Source organism: Thunnus maccoyii, chromosome 8, assembly GCF_910596095.1.
Source record: "Thunnus maccoyii chromosome 8, fThuMac1.1, whole genome shotgun sequence".
NCBI lineage: Eukaryota > Metazoa > Chordata > Actinopteri > Scombriformes > Scombridae > Thunnus > Thunnus maccoyii.
Genome location: NC_056540.1, coordinates 24306106 through 24325103, shown reverse-complemented (window position 1 = coordinate 24325103; position 18998 = coordinate 24306106). Strand labels below are relative to the sequence as shown.

General features: G+C 37.9%; 3 protein-coding genes across 4 annotated transcripts in view; 2 read left to right on the top strand and 1 right to left on the bottom strand.

Moving 5' to 3' along the window:
* Positions 1-6237: 6237 nt before the first annotated feature.
* On the top strand, positions 6238-8091 carry LOC121901461. Its single transcript, XM_042418254.1, has 6 exons — positions 6238-6301; positions 6442-6774; positions 6994-7350; positions 7550-7681; positions 7804-7862; positions 7969-8091. Exons 1-6 carry the CDS (start codon positions 6259-6261, stop codon positions 8089-8091), a joined length of 1047 nt encoding a protein of 348 aa, XP_042274188.1. The 5' UTR covers positions 6238-6258.
* A 4986-nt stretch (positions 8092-13077) lies between these two features.
* Positions 13078-14541, top strand: LOC121901460 (signal-regulatory protein beta-2-like). The gene is made up of 4 exons (XM_042418253.1): positions 13078-13120; positions 13265-13594; positions 13813-14169; positions 14366-14541. The coding sequence occupies exons 1-4, from the start codon at positions 13078-13080 to the stop codon at positions 14539-14541; spliced, it is 906 nt and encodes a 301-aa protein (XP_042274187.1).
* A 666-nt stretch (positions 14542-15207) lies between these two features.
* The window catches only part of LOC121901579, a 39059-nt gene continuing 35268 nt past the window's right edge, over positions 15208-18998 (bottom strand). For both annotated transcript variants that reach the window (XM_042418411.1, XM_042418412.1), the window contains exons 5-6: positions 16409-16473; positions 15208-15814 (exon numbers count right to left, since the gene is read on the bottom strand). In XM_042418411.1, coding sequence (XP_042274345.1) covers positions 15665-15814; positions 16409-16473 — 215 coding nt within the window. In that variant the 3' untranslated portion in view covers positions 15208-15664. The remainder of the gene's footprint in view (positions 15815-16408; positions 16474-18998) is intronic.

Genomic DNA, 18998 nt, shown 5'->3' with positions numbered 1-18998 from the left:
CAATGACATTTTTTTTTTCATTTCAAATTTATTTACAAGGCCTTGTCTCATATACATTACTATCACAGACTGCTCAGACTAAATGGTTTCCCACATCTGATGAAAATTGTACTTACACACTGCAGTAAGAAGAATCAAAGCAGCCAGATGTCGGATCATTGTGGTACAGCACCCGTCTTTCACAACTGATGTCTTCTCACCAGATGGAACGTTTGGTCACAAGGTGATCAAGGTTTACGTAGTGGAAATCATAGTGATTGGCTGAAATGCAGAACATGAACTTCCCCTTAGACAAACCAGTGATCTATTTTCCATTGACACAAGATGTACATGCACATAATTGTTGTGTTTGTATTGTTTTCAAAGCATTCTCTATATTCTGACCACTTGAAGTATAATTAAGTTCAATTTCTTTGTGTCTGTAATTCCTGTTTCTGTGTTTTGTGTACTGTGTGTACAACTGTGTGAGTGTATTTAAAGATGGAGCTATGCTGCAATGTTTTTACCTTTATGTTTGGATATCGCCACCTACCAACACACGTACACAGCACAGGCACGAAGATGACTGTAATTTTCTTTTGAACAAAGTTATATTTTCCTTGTTTCTTACCAGAACACATTTTTTGCTTCCTTGAGACATACTGTAACTCTTTGCTCACAAAACATTTGAAAAAACATTTACTTCATACTTTCAAACCTGCATTATTTACAGCTATGTTTCCTAGCTAACAGTCTTCCGCTTCCTGTAGCAATGCTGTGTTTCTAGCCACATTACCACCACAGAGTGTAGAATAGTGTGAAACTGTTGGCACAAGTGTGTAGGGGTGCCTATAATGGAGCTAGAAATAGCAAACACAATACTGTAATACTGCTTGAAATTATTCACACGCACACAGGTGCTTTCAGTTATTTTGGCTGATTACGCATCTGCTCAGGTTGACCCTGTGTGGGTGTACCATGGGTGTGCAGGGCTTTTAATGGGAAGTTAGCTTACACATTGGAGCTATTTACTGACCCACAACAACTGGGCCCGATGGCTGAATGTAACAATATCATCATGTCCATAGGCACCTCAACAGTGGAGCAAGTGGAGAAAATGCATCCCCATTATTCAATTAGGGTGAGCAAAGTTATGGTTTTGCTACCCCACTTTTTGTCTTTTTAAAAATAAATGTATCATCATACAGTCCCCGCAATCAGGTGATTATATTTAAGCAGCCTATATCAATGATCATTTTACTATTTTCAGCAATTGACAAAAATAAGTAATAAAAAAACACACAATTTTGGACCACCCTTTGAGTTGGTTCAGCCCAACCTGAAGAGAGAAGCCTCTTTTATATGGAGAACCCGCATTGTAGCCATAAAGAGGATCCGCCTTTGAGCTGCATTTGATTTTTTTACACTGATCCACAAAAAGCTGTCTTAAAGCCATCTCTATGTGTGCTTTTACATAGCATACCAGTGTTCCAGAGTCAGAGGTGCGATGAGATCAGACTGATCAGAGCTGTAAACTCTGCCATGGTCCTCATGGCCAAAGACGTTATATAAGTTATATAATGTTAAAAGTTAAGTTACACTTTTCTGTTGGCTTCCCGACTCATTTTAAAAAAAGATTAGAGAAAAAGAGGTAAATGTATAGTCAGTCATTCTGGAAAAAGACTGTTGACATTTGAACTAAACACCCAAACAAAAACACCCCTCCCTTCGTGCTCCTTCAGAAGCTCCACCCTCAAAATTCATGGACACGCATTACCATGGCAACAACCAAAAGAGAAATATGGTGGAATACAAGGCGATGTATCCACTGTAGAGTCACTTCTGCTCCTCTCACAGTTTATCTCAAGCGGGAAAAAAAATTCTCATGTGAGCACAACAGTCCATCCACACTCTCCACCTCTCTGTGGCCTCCCCACTTCTCACTTAACCGGCGTTTAGCGTCTCTGTCCACTGAAGCAGCCGTTTGTCAGCTACAGCTCCCAGGGAGCTGAGAGGACAAATTGCATTCACCAGGCTGACTGACAACAGAAATTTACTGAACCAAAATAGTTTGCATGTCGACTCCACAGGAGGAAATTGACAGAGTTTGTATTTATTGATAAATTGATACAGTTAATAAGTTGAAAACATATATATAGCATGACATTTGTGTAATTTAAGCAGCTGCCTGCTCAGATTATACTTCATTAAACGCAACAGAGACAGACTCAGAGCGTAAAAAAACGTGGGGGGTCTCCATGAGCCTCCATGAGTCTCCATTCAGCGTGGATCGATACATTTAATAAAATGGAAGCATATTTGTTCCATGAGAAAATGCTTTCTATATTGAATTGCTGAAGACGGGAGACTATCATGTCCTCACACAAACAACTGCTCTGATGACTTCCCCCTGTCCGGTGCATGAGCATGCTGATTGGCTGGATTTGTGTTGTGTTGCTCGCTCTAAGCCACTGTGTTTACATGCCCATTTATAGAGCCAACTATAACTACAACTACATCAGCTAATGGTGCTACTTAGAATAACTCCCCTAGACCCCCCCATACAATTAGTTATTTTTCCAAGTTTGCTTCCCCATTTTAAAACATAACCAGGCGCCTATGATCCTGTCCACAGAGTAAAGACAAAACCCCAATAATTTTGGGTACACAGTTTTTGGCAATTTTCCTAATAAGCTGTTTACATGGCTAATGAGAATGAATATTCCACTAATATTCCCATTTACATGCAGAGGGTTTTCAGGGTTTCCCTCTGCTCCAGTGGGAACGGGAATCACAAGATCTCCGCAGGTAGTGAAGTAAACCAGAAAGGTGAAAAACATTAGTGAGCTGCTGCCTGATAAGTGATATTGATATGACTGTTATTACAAATTTATTGTTACAAGCACATCCAGGACCTACGTTGTCCCATGATGTTTACTATACTGCTGAGTGTTTTTGGTGCATCACACAGAGTGCTTCAGTGTTTGCATTAAGTTAAGCTAATGTCATCCTGAACCTGCAGTTTGTGTAATCTCCACTAAAGCAGATGAATAGCCTAATGAGGACATTACTAATTTAATTCCAAACCTGTATTCGGTAGAATTTGGATGTTCAAATCAGGTTTAAGAGGAGGAAACAAGACATTTGAAATAATATTAACTACAGCATCAGTGGTAGCCTGCTGGTCTGAGGGGCAGTTGCAGGGGAAAGCCTGAGGAAACGTGGCCAAACCTACACAGAAAGTCAAGAGATGTGGAGAACTCACAGGTAAGTTGATGTTTCTTTGTTAAAGAAAATGTTTACTAAAAATATGCAGCATAAAAATGTAAGGAGACAGCTACTCAAAGGAATAAACCCCTCCATCTTTCTTGTCTCATAGCACTTTGTAAATACATTCTGCACATCTGTCTTGAGAACAGGCGAGCAAAGCCACATGTTACAGCTACACTGATAGAGAAAAGCTGTGGTGGGCCATTTCTCCGCCCTTTGACCAACAACTGAGGCTGTTTACTCAGAACAGACCTGACTGTGAGCTGCAACAGGATATACTGTAGGTGGTGAGGTTAAAGCAGGACAGACAAGCTGCAAGAGGTTTCGGCAGTCTCATTTTTATTGAACAAATTGAAATTATTGTTTGAAATGCTCATTTTAAGGACAAATAATGTCTGTAAATACAAATTGTTTTTAAAGGTACAACCATACACACATGAAGAGACTTTAACAAGGAGGTCAAATAATAATCAGGCAAACTTAACTTTCAGATCATGGTTGAAATCGACTGGGGTGGGACCAGTGAATGAGCACTCCCTCTCTCACAGCAACTACCAATGAAAACAACACCTTACATTGAAAGCCCAACCACAATAACGCCTAACTTTCCATGCATCATTTGTTGGCCAGTGTTGACTGTGAATACGTGTTTATCTGTGTCTGTTTGTGTTGTGGTTGCAAGCAGTACTGTGCACAAAAAGAAAAAGCAGAAAGTACAAAGCAGGACACAAAGTACATGAAAGTATTTACTGCAGTTGTTACTGTTCCTGTATCCACCTTGCTGGACACACCACTGTGTCAGGGAACCACTGGTTTATCTGTACAGTACGATAATTTTGATGTGTTGTTCAACACTTGTAGTACTCAGACTGTCAGACTTAACCACAAACAGAAAGCATCTTCAGGCAAGTTTTGCTGCAGTTTTGACCCACTACATTAACAATTTATCTAACGTTATTCTCTATACACCTACACTTACATATAAGTAGGTGAAGGAAGTAGAGTGTCAGAAACCTCCACTGTTGTATTCTTTTGATACCAGAGCCTGTGGTGTTGCACTTGACTGCATTATCATGTCAACTGGTTCTGTTATTGTGAATGTGTCCACCACTGTTCATGGGGTAGTAAGGTGGTATTTTTACTGTTTTACTGCATGTGAAAAACTTCCTTTTATTACAAAAAACACCCTTTTGTCTCTCAGTGATTAACATGCTGGCTCACAACAACAAGGTCTTGGGTTCAAATCTCTGCTGGATTATTTTATTTATTTATTTATTTTATTACACAGCATTGTGTACAGTATAGTCATTTTGATGTGCCGTTCAACACTTGTAGTAGTAAGAACAATTTTTTGTCAGACCGTCAGACTTAACCACAAACAGAAATGCAGACAAGTGTTGCTGCAGTTTTGACCCTTTACATTATCAGTCTATCTAGTTTCATTCTCTATACAAGTACACCTACATACAAGTAGGTGAAGGAAGTAGAGCGTTAGAAACCTCCACGTTTGTCTTTTTTTTATACCAGAGCCTGTGGTGTTGCACTTGACTGCATTATAGTGTCAGCTGGTTCTGTTTTGTTATTATGAATGTGTCCACCACTGTTCATGGGGTAGCAAGGTGGAATTTTTATTGTTTTACTGCATGTGCAAAACTTCCTTTTACTACAAAAAACACCCTTTTGGGAAAGTCTCTCAATGATTAACATGCTGCCTCTCAACAACAAGGTCTTGCGTTCAAATCTTGATGTTATTTTATTTGTGATTTTTCTCCCCTTTTCACACAAGTCCCCTTCCTCATATCAAAACATGCAGGTTAGTTGAGTCAGAATTCTAAACTGCATGCAGCTGAATTCGTTTCTGTGACAGCGTTGTGCTCTGCTCTCCTTTCACCAGCCCCCTGACTGGAGTCGTCAGCTCTTCCTGCTGATGTGACTGACAGGCACAGTGGGCGGGTCATCATTGATGATGTGGAACATCTGGATTGGCTGCCTCCTACAATATTCAAGATGGCCCCTCCATCTTTGTGATGTCACAAATCATGCACATAGGCCCACCTCTTAAACAGGCACAGAGAAACTTTCCCTCTTTAGTAGATAAACGTGAAGACAGCCTTCTAGTGTCAGACTATGCACATCATTCTGCACAGTGAAGGCCGACCATCCAACTGAAGGAACAATAAGCAAAAAACATTTTTGAGTGGAGGGGGACTTTAAGTTGCAGTAAAAAATAAAATAAAAGACATTGAACACTTGAAATCTCCACCATTAAATATAATCTTGGGTTTGCAGAATTACTCAACATCAAAGTTTTGTTTGGAGAGATGTCTCTGAGCATCTTTTAGTTTGATTTTGAGTTTGATAGGGTTAGTATAGACAAAACACTGAGATAAATCATTCTGGAAATGGACAATATATCACCCCATCAATCACAAAAAAAAGCACCTGCTATGTTTTTTAGGGATTCTGGATATCAGGCTACTGGCCAATAAATATGGTAGTAATGACAACAATGCTCTAAAAGTGTCACTTCTTCCCACAAATGAAAATCTGACAAATCATCCAAATGTTCCTTGATGCATGACCCCATCAGGATAAAATTAAATCCAATTTATGGTGATTTTTGTGTCTGTCCTAAACAACTTGACCATAACTATCAGCTGAAAAGTCCATCCAAATATTGTGGAAATCTAGAAAAAAAACATGAGTGTTTGAGATTATTGTAGTTCACTTCAAGATTGAATGAAATCATCTCTTGTGTTTACTCTCAGTGTCAGTAATAGAAACCCACCATGAAACATGAAACAAAAGCTTGCTGTTGGTGTTGTTTCATGTGTTTAGGTTGGAAAGATGTCTGATATTATTTCCACTGTGGTAGTACACTGAAATGCCAACATAACAAGGAGCCAATCAGCAGACATTGTTCCCTCCCATTTCATATGATTACATTAAGGCGGACCATCTTCTGATCCTGTTTAAATTAACTGCTGTCTTACCTGAATTAACAAGAAAATGCTGTTTGTATTTTATATCTTGCTCATGCTCAGAGTTGGGCGTAAGTATATAAAGTCAGCTTTACTCTAGATTTATTTCAATTATATTGTCATCTTCTTGCAGCAATTTAGCAGAAAGCATATATGAAGCCATATCTGTTGTTTATTATTGCTCTGTGTTTATTTTTTATCTTTTTTTCAGGATGTGCAGACGATCAGATCTTTGTGACAAAGACTGTTGATGTTGGAGATGATGTGACTCTGACATGTATCCGCCAGAAAGCTGAGTCTGGAGCAACCACCTTGTTCTGGATCAGGCTTGTTTCTGGAAACGTACCTGAATTCTTGGGAGGAACATTTGCCTTTGATTACGATGGTGTTGATAAGACTACTCGCATTACAACAAAACAAGAGCCTGGGACATTTGTCCTGCATATAAATAAAGCTAAGCTAAGCGATACTGGACTTTATTACTGTATAAAAGTAGACCTACTTAACATGACATTATTGAAAGGAACATTTCTGAGGATTGAAGGTAAATAAAAGTCAGCAAGCAAAGATTTCACGTTCCTTAAATGTAATCATCAGTTTATCTGCTTACATTCAACACCATTTATAACAGCAGTTTACATATTTACATTTTAATGTTTCCATAGATTATATGAAAGTGTTCTTCGTATAAGAATGAATGTGTGTAACTGTTTTCATTAAAGTGAGTAAAACATGTTCATAATTTGTATTTTCACTTCCCCAGGACCAGAACCTGATATCACTGCCATCACTCAAGACTTTCCATCTGATCCAGTCCATCCAGGAGACTCTGTGACTCTCCAGTGTTCAGTGCTCTCTGACTCTGAGAATAAAAAGTGTCCAGAAGAACACAGAGTGTACTGGTTCAGAGCTGGATCAGATGAATCTCATCCCAGTTTTACTTACGCTCATGGAAACAGTGGTGATGAATGTGAAAAGAGTCCTGAGACTCGCTCTCCACAGAGATGTTTCTACAGCTTCTCTAAGAACGTCAGCTCCTCTGATGCTGGGACTTACTACTGTGCTGTGGCCACATGTGGGGAGATATTATTTGGAAATGGAACTAAACTGGACATTGAAGGTAAATTCATTTCTATATAATGGTGAAATTACCCTATCTATGTGTTTTATTAGGAGTCAAGTACAATCCGTTTAGATCAACTATCAAAAAACATTTGTTCTTCTTCATTTCATCTTATCACATACCATAAATTATTTATTGCTATTTCTTAATCTTAAAATGTTTCTTTATTTATTCATCTATTTTCATGACGCTTTAGTTGTCAGCAGGTGGAATTTACAGAAGGCCAACACAATTATCTACCTGCTGTGTGCTGCTTTGGCTATAAGTCTGGTTGTAACAATCTTCCTCATATATTGCATCAAGAGAAAATCTTGTGATTGTTGCAATGGTAAGAGAAATTACTCAAACATTAATCTATCAAACAGTATTTAGTAACAGCTACAACATCTTTAGATTCACATCAGTGCTGTGAATAGGTCATGTTATTATTATTATTATTTTACAATACAGCTGCCGTTGCTCTGCAAACAAATGCTGAAACAGCCAGTGGTGGTCAACAAGGTCAGCAGGTAAGGAATTTAAAGATAATATGTAACTTGAAAAACATGTTTTATCTGTTTTCACATCCTTACATTGACTTGCCATCTCACAATATTTTGGGATTTATTTCCTCAGAGATGTAAGACCTCATTGGTTTATTCTGCACCAACCTTCACCAAGGAGAACGCTGGCAAAGCAGGGAGAAGGAATACAAAAGCAGTGGAAAAAGATTGCGTCTACGATACTGTCAGGGCTTAGGGGTTAGATTAATTCAGATTTGCTAATTGATTGTAATATTAAGTTTTTCTCTGTCACATTGTCTGTGAAAATAGTGTTTAAGCTGCTCTAGCACATGCCTTTCACCTCTGAACTCTGTAACATAATGATTTTTTTTTTATTATTTTGGATGAAAGATATTTTGTGTATCATTCTGTTTGTATCATTGTTTAATATCTTTGAATCTTATCATTTCAGAAAAGAAAATTAATCATCATGATGCAAAAATAACAACATTTAATAGTTAAACATTTAGAATAGCCTTTAGCATATCATATGTTTTAAATGTTGTTTAATGTTTCAAGTTTGTGATGACACCCAAACTGGCTTTAAAAGATTCATCTTAAAAGAGTTGGTTTGAATTTAATTAGCCATGAGGAGAGTTTCCTATTTGCCTCTTTTATCTGATCTACATTTTTATGGCTTGAACATTTCATATGATGCTCATCTATTATCAGTGCCCTGAAATGATGTTTGTGTGCATGTTTTACTTTAGCTTTAATTAAACAAATATGCATCATGAAATTTGAGTCACACTCCTGTGTGTACTCTCTCCCCATTTTATTCCCTCTTTTCAATTTCCTTGTGGAGAAATCCAGCACTGCATATTTCACTGCCTTTGCTTGACCATCCTGCAAAAAATAATATGTTTTTGTATTATTTCTTGAGTCCTGAGGTTTTCAAGCCAGTAGAGACTGATGAGTTACAGGTAAACAAAATCATCAGCTCCTTAAAAAGCTCCAAATGTAGAGATGCTTTCCAATTTGACACCACGTTTGTTAAAGTACACAGTGATATTTTAACTCCACCCACTGCTCATTTAATTAGCTTGTCTTTTAAATACAGCTCCCTTCCTGATGACTAGAAATGTGCCATTGTCACGCCTATTTTTAAATCTGGAGACCACCTTGAAGCCAGTAACTACAGACCAATAAGTATACTGCCAGTACTATCAAAGGTTGCTGAGAAAGTTGTCATTGAACAACAGACAAAATTTCTTAATACAAGCAATTTTGGTCTACATCGTATGCAATTTGGCTTTAGAGCAAATCATTCCACTGAAACTGCTACCTTGCACTTAATAGAGTAAATTAAATCAAGACTTGATAAAGGAGGAGTAGTTGGTGCTGTGTTTTTAGATCTGAGTAAAGCGTTCAATACAGTCGATCATGATGTTTTAATGTCGAAACTCTCTAAATTTAACTTCTCATCTAGAGCACTGGCACGGAGGTCCTCATCATTATCTAATAGGATACAATGTGTTAAAGTTTGTGACACACTGTCCAGTAACATGAAGTGCACAATAGGTGTTCCACAAGGGTCAGTGTTAGGTCCCCTATTATTTAGCCTATAAATGAATGATCTCTCTCAATAGTGTCATGATGTAGAACTGCAACTGTATGCAGATGACACTGTTGTGTACATGCATGCAAAAACAGTTGAGTTAGCTGCTGCTAAACTAACAATGGCATTGGAAAGGATCACACATTGGCTTGATCAATCATGTCTGAGTCTAAATGTAAACAAGACAGAAGATATGTTTTTCTCTAAAACCATGGTTCAACCTCCTAACGCTGATATTCTCATCAAACGTGAAAGGATTGACATAGTCACCGATTTTAAATATCTTGGTGTGACACTGGATCCAAATTTGAACTTTAAGAAACATGTTTAAAAAAATAATTAAAACCATAAAGTACCATTTAGCAAATTTTAGACATATTAGAAACTGTCTCTCTTTGGACACAGCCAAGATATTTATGCATGCTATGATTCTTTCCCATATGTCTTATTGCATCACATGTTGGGGGCAGGCTGGAGAAAAAGCCATAAGACCTCTTGAGTCCTCATACAAACAAACTTTAAAAACTCTGTACAAAAAGCCAATGCATTTCCATCATTGTAGGGTACTGGAAAAATAATTTTAAATTATTCTCAAATTTGTGCCTATTTTATGAAAATTTTAAATGGTTTGGCCCCTCCTTCACCATGTGACTTGGGCAATCAGCTTTCTCTGTGAAAGTCACAACTCAGTGGAACGTCTGACCTGATGATATGAGGAGCTGCAGTTCCATCAGTACGTTTAAAACCAAATTCAAAAATCTGCTAAAAACTACTCAGCTCTGTTATCACTGACTCTGAATTTCATCTCATGGTCTTCTCGTAAATACAAATAATCTTCCTTTAATTTGACAAGCTTACATTATTAATTTCTAGTTGACATTGTGGGTGTATGTGATGTCCTATTGTGTGTAGATTTGTATTTTGTATTATGTGTCCTGTGTGTTCTTTGCTTTGTACTGTTTGTTATTGTGCTGTTATATGTTTTAATTGTGACCTGCCTAAAGGACTGCAGATGAAAATTAGCTATAAGCTAACTCTGGTATAGTACATCAAATTGTAACATTTATGTTTAACACTGTATATGGTCCCAATGAATACATAAATACAAAAGTAGGTGAAGGAAGTAGAGTGTTAGAAACCTCCACTTTTGTATTTTTTTGATACCAGAGCTTGTGGTGTTGCACTTGACTGCATTATAGTTTCAGGTGGTTTTGTCCTTGTTATTGTGAATGTGTCCACCACTGTTCATGGGGTAGCAAGGTGGCATTTTACAATCTTACTGCAGTTTTTGGATAATCGCTCAGTGATGAACATGCTTCCTCACAACAACAAGGTCTTGGGTTCAAATCTCAGCTGGGTTATTTATGATTTTCTCCCCTTTTCACACAAGTCCCCTTCCTCACATCAAAACATGCAGGTTAGTTGAGTCAGAACGATCTGTAGCTGAATTAGTTTCTGTGATAGCACTGCGATAGAGTTGTGCTCTGCTCTCCTTTCACCAGCCCCCTGACTAGAATCATCAGCTCTTCCTGCTGATGTGAGTGACAGACAAAGTGGGCGGGTCATCATTGATGATGTGGAACATCTGGATTGGCTGCCTCCCACAACATTCAAGACAGCCCCTCTATCTTTTTTCCGTCAGTGAGGTAAATGGCTATATGCATTTTTTAAATTGCACACAAATCAAAGAGATCAATAAATCATATTTAACTGAATGCTACAGACATTGTTGCAGAATTTTACGTCAGATCAGGAGACATAGGCCTCTATATTTACAGATATATTATGTGTGATGTTTATATTGATATGCTAGTGGCATCAGTACTTCATTTAACATTAACATTTAGCTGAAAAGGTTATTGCAAATGTTGTCTTCTGTTTATTGAGTCATCTGACTTTCACTAAAAGACTGCAGTGATGTACAGAAAGAGCAATTTTCATATGTTTTGATCAAATCCAATCTAACTGCATCTCTTGAAGTGGTAGTGCCATGCTGCAGCACAAAACTATTCGATAACTAAAAGACATAAAGACATCATTATTTTATGTTTAATGCTTATTGAAAGGCAATATTGTCATTTTTATATGAATCCTACCATTCTTAAATGCACATCTTGAACATGGCAATAAGTACTAAGTATTATGTAGACGTTTCTGCAGTAGGTACTGAAATTAACATCCAGTGCTAATGTTCAGTTCCAGTGCAGGAAGTAGTGTGCCGTTCATGAGGCATTGTGTCTGTCATCTGCCAGACATTTGTCATAGTATGTCTGTCATCATACTGTGGTTTATTTGTTGTTATCATCATCTTTCCCTAACATTAAACGAGTAGTTTTGCTTAAAGATTCCCTCCGGGCATGTTGTAAGATATATAAAGAATGCTCTGCATGTAATAATAATGTGTATTTAATTTGTTTTACCACAAAAAAAGTCCAATTACCTCATTAAAATGCTTAAAATAACATCTCCTCCTTCTCCCTCATTGAAAAATCTATGAATATGTAAATATTGTTCATTTCAAAATTTTAACTGCTGGAAACAAGATGTGTCCTACTTCACAGAAAGTCGATTCTCTGTGCATGTGCACTGGAGGCTTCAAGTGTCCACATCACACTTGTATAAACTGGACTACATTAGCTTACAAAAGACTTGTGATGTCACAAATCATGCTTGTAGGCCAACCCCTTAAACTCAGATTTTCAACAAGCACAGAGAAACTTTTCCTCTTTAGTGGATGAATGTGAAAACAGCCTTCCAGTGTAAAACTCTGCACAGTGAAGGCCGAACAACCAACTGAAGGAACAAGAAGCAAAAAACAAATTGTAAGTATTGTAAGTTGCTGTAATATAAATCTTGAGCAATTGAAATCTCAACCATTAAACATAAACTTGGTTTTGCAGAATTTCTCAACATCAAAGTTTTGTTTGGAAAGATGTCTCTGAACATCTTTTGGTTTGATTTTGAGTTTATAGGGTTAGTATAGACAAAAGACTGAGATAAATCATGCTGAAAATAGACAATATATCACCCCATCAATCACAAAAAAAGCACCTGCTATATTTTTTAGGGATTCTGGAAACCAGGCTACTGGCCAATAAATATGGTAGTAATGACAACAATGCTCTAAAAACGTCACTTCTTCTCACTGATGAAAATCTGACAAATCATCCTTTATTGATACATGACCCCAACAAGATAAAATTAAATCCAATTTATGGTGATTTTTGTGTCTGTCCTAAACAACTTGACCATAGCTATCAGCTGAAAAGTCCATCCAAATATTGTAGAAATCTAGATGAAATGTTATGAACAAGTGTTTGAGATTATTGTAGTTCACATCAAGATTGAATGAAATCATCTCTTGTGTTTACTCTCAGCGTCAGTAATAGAAACCCACCATGAAACATGAAACAAAAGCTTGCTGTTGGTGTTGTTTCATGTGTTTAGGTTGGAAAGATGTCTGATATTATTTCCACTGTGGTACTACATGGAAACGTCAACATAACAAGCAGCCAATCAGACTGTTCTGAAATTGTTCCCTCCCATTTCATATGATTACATGAAGGCGGATCATCCTCTGATACTGTTTAAATTAACTGCTGTCTTACCTGAATTAACAAGAAAATGCTGTTTGGATTTTATATCCTGCTCATGCTCAGAGTTGGACGTAAGTATATAAAGTCAGTTTTACTCCAGATATATTTATATTATATTGTCATCTTCTTGCAGCAATTTAGCAGAAAGCATATATGAAGCCATATCTGTTGTTTCTTGCTCCTCAGTGTTTTTTTTGTTTTTTGTTTTTTTTTAGGATGCGTAGACAATCAGATTTTTGTGACAAAGACTGTTGGTGATGGAGATAATGTGACTCTGACATGTACTCGCCAGAAAGCTGAGTACGAAGCAACCTTGTTCTGGATCAGGCTTGTTTCTGGAAACGTACCTGAATTCTTGGGAGGCACATTTGCCTTTGATTACAATCGTGTTAATAAGATTACTCACATTACAACAAAACAAGAGCCTGGGACATTTGTCCTGCATATAAATAAAGCTAAGCTAAGCGATGCTGGACTTTATTACTGTATAAAAGTAGACAAACTTAACATGACATTATTGAAAGGAACATTTCTGAGGATTAAAGGTAAATAAAAGTCAGCAAGCAAAGATTTAATATTCCCTAATGTAATCATCAGTTTATCTGCTTACATTCAACACCATTTATAACAGCAGTTTACATATTTACATTTTAATGTTTCCATAGTTTATAAGAAAGTGTTCTTCGTATATGAATGAATGTGTGTAATTGTTTTCATTAAAGTGAGTAAAACATGTTCATAATTTGTATTTTCACTTTCCCAGGACCAGAACCTGATATCACTGCCATTACTCAAGACTTTCCATCTGATCCAGTCCATCCAGGAGACTCTGTGACTCTCCAGTGTTCAGTGCTCTCTGACTCTGAGAATAAAAAGTGTCCAGAAGAACACAGAGTGTACTGGTTCAGAGCTGGATCAGATGAATCTCATCCCAGTTTTATTTATGCTCATGGAAACAGTGGTGATGAATGTGAAAAGAGTCCTGAGACTCGCTCTCCACAGAAATGTTTCTACAGCTTCTCTAAGAACGTCAGCTCCTCTGATGCTGGGACTTACTACTGTGCTGTGGCCACATGTGGGGAGATATTATTTGGAAATGGAACTAAACTGGACATTGAAGGTAAATTAATTTCTATATAATGGTGAAATTATCCTATCTATGTGTTTTATTAGGAGTCAAGTACAATCCATTTAGATCAACTATCAAAAAACATTTATTCTTCTTCATTTTATCTTTTCACATACCATAAATTAGTTATTGCTACTTTGTAACATCAAATTATTTATTTTATTTTATTATTTTCATGACGCTTTAGTTGTCAGCAGGTGGAATTTACAGAAGGCCAACACAATTATCTACCTGCTGTGTGCTGCTTTGGCTATAAGTCTGGTTGTAACAATCTTCCTCATATATTGCATCAAGAGAAAATCTTGTGATTGTTGGAACGGTAAGAGAAATTACTCAAACATTAATCTATCAAAAAGTATTTAGTAACAGCTATAACATCTTTAGATTCATAACAGTGCTGTGAATAAGTCATGTTATTATTATTATTATTTTATAATACAGTTGCTGTTGCTCTGCAAACAAATGCTGAAACAGCCAGTGGTGGTCAACAAAGTCAGCAGGTAAGGAATTTAAAGATAATATGTAACTTGAAAAGCATTTTTTATCTGTTTGCACGTCCTTACATTGACTTACCATCTCACAATATTTTGGGATTTATTTCCTCAGAGATGTGAGACCTCATTGGTTTATTCTGCACCAACCTTCACCAAGAAGAAAGCTGGCAAAGCAGGGAGAAGGAATGCAAAAGCAGCAGAAGAAAATTGTGTCTACACTACTGTCAGGGTTCAGGGATCAGATTAATTCACACACCAGATTGTTTCTAATATTAAGTTTTTCTCTGTCACATTATCTGTGAAAATAGTGTTTAAGCTGTTCTAGCACATGCCTTTCACCTCTGAACTCTGTAACATGATGATTTTTCAATTTTGGATAAAAGATGTTTTGTGTATCATTCTGTTTTTATCATTATTTCAGAAAAGAAAATTAATCATCATGCTGCAAAAATAACATCTAATAGTTAAACATTTAGAATAGTCTTTAGCATACCATATCTTTTATATCTTGTTTATTGTCTCAAGCTTGTGATGACACCCAAGCTGGCTTTTTAAAAGATTAATCTTGAAAGAGTTGGTTTGAAATGAATTAGCCATGAGGAAAGTTTCCTATTTGCCACTTTTATCTGATCTGCATTTTTAAGGCTTGAACATCTCATATGACGCTTATCTATCAATGCCATGAAACTGATGTTTGTGTACATGTTTTACTTTAGTTTTAAATAAACAAATATGCATCATGAAATTTATATTTTGAAATGAAAAGCAGTTGAGATTGTTTGTTTTCCTCAAGAACTAAATCTTTCTCAACTTTTCAGAGCAGTCTGTCTGGAAATCTGCTGGGTGCAACACTTTTCAGAAAACACACATTCTGACTGATGCTAAACGTCCTCCTATCGCTGTCTGTGCACATAATATACTGTAACTCTAAAACAAGCTAAGCTACAGACCTCTGCAGAGAGTTGGGGAGCAGTGTAAAGGTCCTGCTCTGCCTATAGAGAGGGGTGTTGCTGGGTGTGGTAATCTGATCTAACATCAGAGTAAACACACTTTGTGTTCTCTCTCCTCATTTCATTCCCTCTTCTCACTTTCATTGTGGAGAAATCCAGCGCTGCATAGTTCACTGCCTTTGCTTCACCATCCTGCAAGAAATATAATATTTGTGTGTTATTAAATAATTTAGAGATTTGACTGGAACATAATTAACTAAACAATAAAGTTACTTTCTTAGGTGGCTTATTTAATCAGTGCCATTAGCCTAAATGTAAAATGTGTTATTGATCATTCATTCCACAGATGTCTTATATTATTGAACAAAACTGCATTGAAAATGTGAGCAGTATGCAGGTGGAAAAAACATCAACAAGTACTGACTTCATCATTCGGTGCACTTGTTCATTTATTTTATTATTTCTTGCACTTTGTAATGTTCCTATAATATTTCCATAGTGACATATCTGATTATTTATATTGTCTTAGACAGATTAACACACTTATTTTAAAATATTTCTATGATATTCCTCAGTGATCTATTTTGTATTTATAACTCTTGACTTTATCCATGTTTATCTCATAGGAACAAACGTTATGTTACTTAACAGTGAACTCACCTTGCTTTACTTAAGGAAAAGGGAAAGAGTAGGCAAAATATACATATCCACTCCGACATCAAGATCTCTACACCTAGCCAGTGAAAGCAGGGAAATACACCACATATTTACCAGAAGCATAATTACCAGGTTGTTTGATTGTTCCACAGTTGATTTTTCATGTCCAAGATCATGAGAAGCTCTTGCTGCTCCTGTTAATAAAAGCAAAACCTTGAGTGTGTTCACAGTGGGAATATGTTTCCTGATGTCATATCAGTGTGTTTGTGTCTCATTAAAAGACAGAAATGAACTAAACAAGACTATGATCACATTGATAAGGTCTTGGTTTTAAAGTTACACACTTGTGATGTGCCCAGCTTCAGTCCCTTGCTGGCCCCTGAGCACTGAACAGTCACTGGTGAAGTGCTTTGCTCATTGGAAACTACAGACAATACTTGTAAGTGGGATTAATTCACTGTTGGTTTGGTCTCTGCACATGGGATTTGTTGACAATGAGACAAATATAGAAAATGGCCAGCCATGTCCTTTAAACTCAAATTTTAAGTGAGCACAGAGAAACTCTCCCACTTCAGCAGATTAATGTGAAACCAGTGTTTGAATGTCAAACTCCAAATATACATCATTCTGCACAGTGAAGGTCTAACATCCAAGTGAAATAAGAAAAAGAAACACATTTTTGAATTGAGGGGGATTTTGACTCGGTCGTGGTCTGCCACTTGTGAGGCTAACATCCCTCTCCCTCACAACAGTCTGATTGTATCTGGAGCTACAATGCCCTGTGAAGACTGCCAGCTGCTTCAGAAGGCGAACAGAAACATAACTAACCTCAAGTAGGACATCCATAGACTCTCGGATTAGGTGTAAGAGAAAGATAGCCTAGGCCTGGGAATTCCCTAGGCAAAATAATTGGAGCACCAAGGTACATCCCCAGTCTGATCTGCCACCACCACAGCCACAAACCCCTTCTCTGCCTCGCCCCTCAACACTGATTATCGGAAGCTCCATGGTAAGGAACATCAGAGCCAAAGGTGCCCACATGTTCTGCTTTCCTGGAGCCCGCGTTTGAGACATTTGTGATAAACTGCCTTTTGTCCTTGAATGTCATCCAGACTGCTCCAACCTGGTTATTCATGTGGGATCAAATGACGTCAGCCAACAACAGTCAGAAATCCTCCATGCTGACTTCCAACTGCTCATCTCTGCCCTTCAAGACACTGGGAAACGCATCCTCATATCTGGTCCGAGCCCGTCCCTTGGGCAGGGCTATGGCTGGTTTTCCCGTTTGCTGTCACTGCACACCTAGCTGAAATGAGAATCCAGTGCAGCACAAATGAACGTGGACATGATTGATAATTTTGAGCTGCTCTGGAACCACAGCCAACTGTACAGACCCAACGGACTCCATCCAACCTACACGGGGCAAGATTGCTCTCTGGAAAAATTGACTATGCATTGGTTAACCTTCAGAATGCCTGTCAGACGGTCTGAGACAGTCCATGCCGCCATGAGGTAATCCACGCACACGATCAAGATAATGCTCACGGCCAAAGTAATCAAAATAATGTTCACTGCCACCGTAAATCTACTGGCAGGGTCCCTGTTATGAGTGAAATTTCAACTGGCCAAATCGACACCTACCACTCATGGGGCATGGACCGTCAAACTCACATTCAGCTGAACTACCTGTTAATCACATCCCAATCTGCCTAACACTCAGACACCATATCCCGTTCAGTAAATTATGACAATCTTATTACTATTACACACACTATAATTCCATCCTTGCCACACACTCCCTCCCTCCCTCCCTCCAAATTTGGTCTGCTGAATGTGAGATCGAGTCTAACAAATCATTTATCTGTCAAGATGTCATTATGTCCCAAAACTGTTTTTTCATCACTGACACATGGCTTACCCCTGATGACCCCTCCCCTCTCATTGAAGCCACTCCTCCAGGCTACTCTCATTTTCATCAATCCAGGTCACACGAGGTGGTGGGGTTGCCGTAATTCACGAAAATGCCCTCAAGTGCTCCATTATCTCCATAGGGCCTGTTTCACCTTTTGAACCTCTGGCTTTTGTGATAGATGGCGCCGCACCAGTCTTCTGCCTACTACTCTACAGACCCCTAAGCCCAATATGGACTTTATCAGTGAATTCTCTGATATCCTCTCCCACATTGCTCCGAAATATGACAATATTCTCGTTCTTGGATATTTCAACATTCACATTTGCTGTCCCTCTGAGGCCATGACCCATGATCTTATGAATTTCTTTGAATCCTTTGGTCCCCAGTAATCTGTTAAAGGACACATCCTAGACTAAGTTCTCTCCTCAGGTCTCTCTATCTTCAACCCTGTGATAGAAGATTTTAACCATTCTGATGACAGGGCCATCATTTTTTTATCTCAGTTTGCTACATGCTTCTCATGTCCGCCCTGCATTTCTTTGCTCGTTAAATTCTTCCACTGCCACTAGGTTTGCAGAAGCCTATAGAGGGGCTCCCATCACCACCAGTATTGAGACTGCAGCATCTCATGTGAGCACAGAAGAATTTGTCTCACTTTTTAACAGTACTGTTTCGGCCACCACTGACTCTGTTGCACCAGTCAGAACTAAAACACGAAAGCCTCCGACCTTACCATGGCTCAATAACAATAATATTGGAGAAATAAGGAGAGCATGCAGAAAGGAAGAGCGAAGGTGGAAGCGGGAT

What these genes read in the sequence shown, in the direction of transcription:
- LOC121901461 (XM_042418254.1), top strand. Translation starts at nt 6,259, where the DNA reads ATGCTGTTTGTATTTTATATCTTGCTCATGCTCAGAGTTGGGC. An exon ending in ATCTTGTGATTGTTGCAATG is followed by an intron (nt 7,682 to 7,803) that starts GTAAGAGAAATT and finishes TTTACAATACAG; the next exon opens with CTGCCGTTGCTCTGCAAACA. An exon ending in GTGGTCAACAAGGTCAGCAG is followed by an intron (nt 7,863 to 7,968) that starts GTAAGGAATTTA and finishes TTATTTCCTCAG; the next exon opens with AGATGTAAGACCTCATTGGT.
- LOC121901460 (XM_042418253.1), top strand. Translation starts at nt 13,078, where the DNA reads ATGCTGTTTGGATTTTATATCCTGCTCATGCTCAGAGTTGGAC. An exon ending in GCTCATGCTCAGAGTTGGAC is followed by an intron (nt 13,121 to 13,264) that starts GTAAGTATATAA and finishes GTTTTTTTTTAG; the next exon opens with GATGCGTAGACAATCAGATT. An exon ending in AACATTTCTGAGGATTAAAG is followed by an intron (nt 13,595 to 13,812) that starts GTAAATAAAAGT and finishes TCACTTTCCCAG; the next exon opens with GACCAGAACCTGATATCACT.